The sequence below is a fragment of the Panicum virgatum genome, chromosome 3N, assembly GCF_016808335.1.
Source record: "Panicum virgatum strain AP13 chromosome 3N, P.virgatum_v5, whole genome shotgun sequence".
NCBI lineage: Eukaryota > Viridiplantae > Streptophyta > Magnoliopsida > Poales > Poaceae > Panicum > Panicum virgatum.
Genome location: NC_053147.1, coordinates 29,961,042 through 29,963,110, shown reverse-complemented (window position 1 = coordinate 29,963,110; position 2,069 = coordinate 29,961,042). Strand labels below are relative to the sequence as shown.

General features: G+C 57.2%; 1 protein-coding gene across 1 annotated transcript; it reads left to right on the top strand.

The window, feature by feature from the left end:
• Positions 1–807: 807 nt before the first annotated feature.
• LOC120667729 (protein FANTASTIC FOUR 1-like) lies at positions 808–1,533 on the top strand. Its single transcript, XM_039947746.1, has one exon. The coding sequence runs from the start codon at positions 808–810 to the stop codon at positions 1,531–1,533; it is 726 nt and encodes a 241-aa protein (XP_039803680.1).
• The last annotated feature ends 536 nt before the right edge of the window (positions 1,534–2,069 follow it).

The window sequence follows — 2,069 nt, the reverse complement described above, 5'->3', positions numbered from 1 at the left end:
CCATAGTGGATTTTTTTTTGCCAAATCCATAATGGATTTCTACTAACGTGTCTAAGCAAAGAGAAGGTTGCTAATACCTGAAAAAAAAACAGAGAATGTTGCTACCACAAGTGATGACTGATGACGCAAATGGGGCGGTCGGTGACTGTCCAATTTCTACACAGATTCAATGGACACCCCACGCACTGGTTGGAAACTTTGTAGACATCCTAGCAATTTCTAGCTCCCCCACTCATGGATACTTGTTGCTCCAAATTGAAAACGAAAAGGCTTAGCATTAACAAGGTAGTTTTTACTTTTTTACACTCACTCATAGCATGCTTTACCACTGTATTGGCGAGTCCAAATACATGGGCGGCCTAGCTTTACAGGCCACAGCAAAGTGCATTTGGCCCCTGCCCTTTTGTTCCTTCTCCTTCCTCTACCCGGATGAAATCGGAGTCAGAGCGCCATTAGGGGAATAAACAATCATTTTCGGGACTAATTAACCTACTGGAATTCGATTTACCATCCTGCCCCTGCCCTCCCTATATAAACGAGTGGCGCCGGCCCTGCTCTTCCCCACAACACACAGCTGCCTGATAGCCAGCGCCGCGTACCGCGACGCCGGTGCAGCTCGATCCCTTCTTGTGGCCGGAGCGCCCCCCTCCCGTCGCCGTCGCCGCCACATCCTCCGCGCTCCGATCACATCCTCTTGCCCCCCCCTCTCGATCAGCCTCCTCTCCAAACCTTTATATACACCAGCGGCCTCCTCCGCCCTCGTGGTGTCTCTGTCTTCGGTGTGTGGACTCCGTGCTTGCATCCACCATGCCGTCGCTGCTCGACTCGCCGCCGCAGGCCCCGGCCGCCGGCGCCTGGGGCTCGCTGTACGCCGTCCAGGAGCCCGCGAAGCCCCGCCACGTGATGGCCGCCCCGGCGGCGGCTGCCACGAAGCCGGCGTACGGCGGCCTCAGGAGGAGGAACCTCGAGACGTGCACCGAGGCGCTCGGGTGCGAGAACGGCGCCGTCGACGCCGCGCCGGCCGGTAACGTGGTCGACAAAGGCCACGCGGAGGCGGCGGCGGAGTGCGCGGAGAGGAAGCGGCGCGCACGGGAGGAGGAGGAAGAGACGGAGGAGAGGGCGCGCCGGCCCCTGCCCCCGCCGCTGACGACGCTGGCGCACGGCGCCAGCCGCGTGCGGATGGTCCACGAGCGGCGCGACGGCCGGCTGGCCGTGTACGCCGTGCGCACGCCTGGGGTGGAGGCCGAGCGCAGCGGCGGCCGCCTCCGCATGCGCCTCCTCCTCCCATGCAGCGCCAACAATGCCGCCGCCGCCGCCGCCGCGGCGTGCCCCCCAGAAGAACCACGACAAGCGGAGGCCGACGACGGGGAGGAGGAGGAGGTAAAAGGAGCCGGCGAGGAGGAGTATGGCGTGGCCAAGTACGTGCGCGGCGGCCGGTGCGTGGAGCCGGAGGTCGCCGCCGCGGCGGCGAGGCGCGGCGGCAAGCAGTGGGAGCCGGAGCAGGCCGCCGCGTTCTGGGTCGCCACCTCCTGAATCCATCTCTACACCTAGGAGATGGATGGTGAATTGGTGATCATCAGATCATGTGATCCAGTACTTCCTCTTTTGTCTTTTCGATTCCCTATTTAGTACGCCTTTGATATTTTGGTTGTTGCCACCCTTGATCATCAACCATCATTATTTACGCACCCACAATGTGTCGTCAATCATCACCAATTGGACATGTTCAAAATACTTCATTATTTACGCCATGGAAAAACGGTAGATTCTATTGATCACTCGAGGGCAATACTAAAATCTTCGAAGTTACTTACTCAAAAGAAAAAAAAAATCTTCGAGGTTCAAGGTGCTCTACACAGTCTGGACGAGCCACCAGATGGATATGGAGGCCGGTTTATTCTTTATCTAAAAAAATCGACGAGGCATGCCAGGCTAGCTAGTCATGAGGTACCCTATCCTATCCTGTAACCGTGCTCTAACTCTAGACGGCTAATTCTTTCAAACATTTTTCATTGGGCTCTCTTGTTGTTCCAAGAATCTGCTCTTGATGCAATTTTGTTAAAACGAAT

Coding starts and splice junctions, on each gene's coding strand:
- LOC120667729 (XM_039947746.1), top strand. CDS start 808: ATGCCGTCGCTGCTCGACTCGCCGCCGCAGGCCCCGGCCGCCGGCGCC.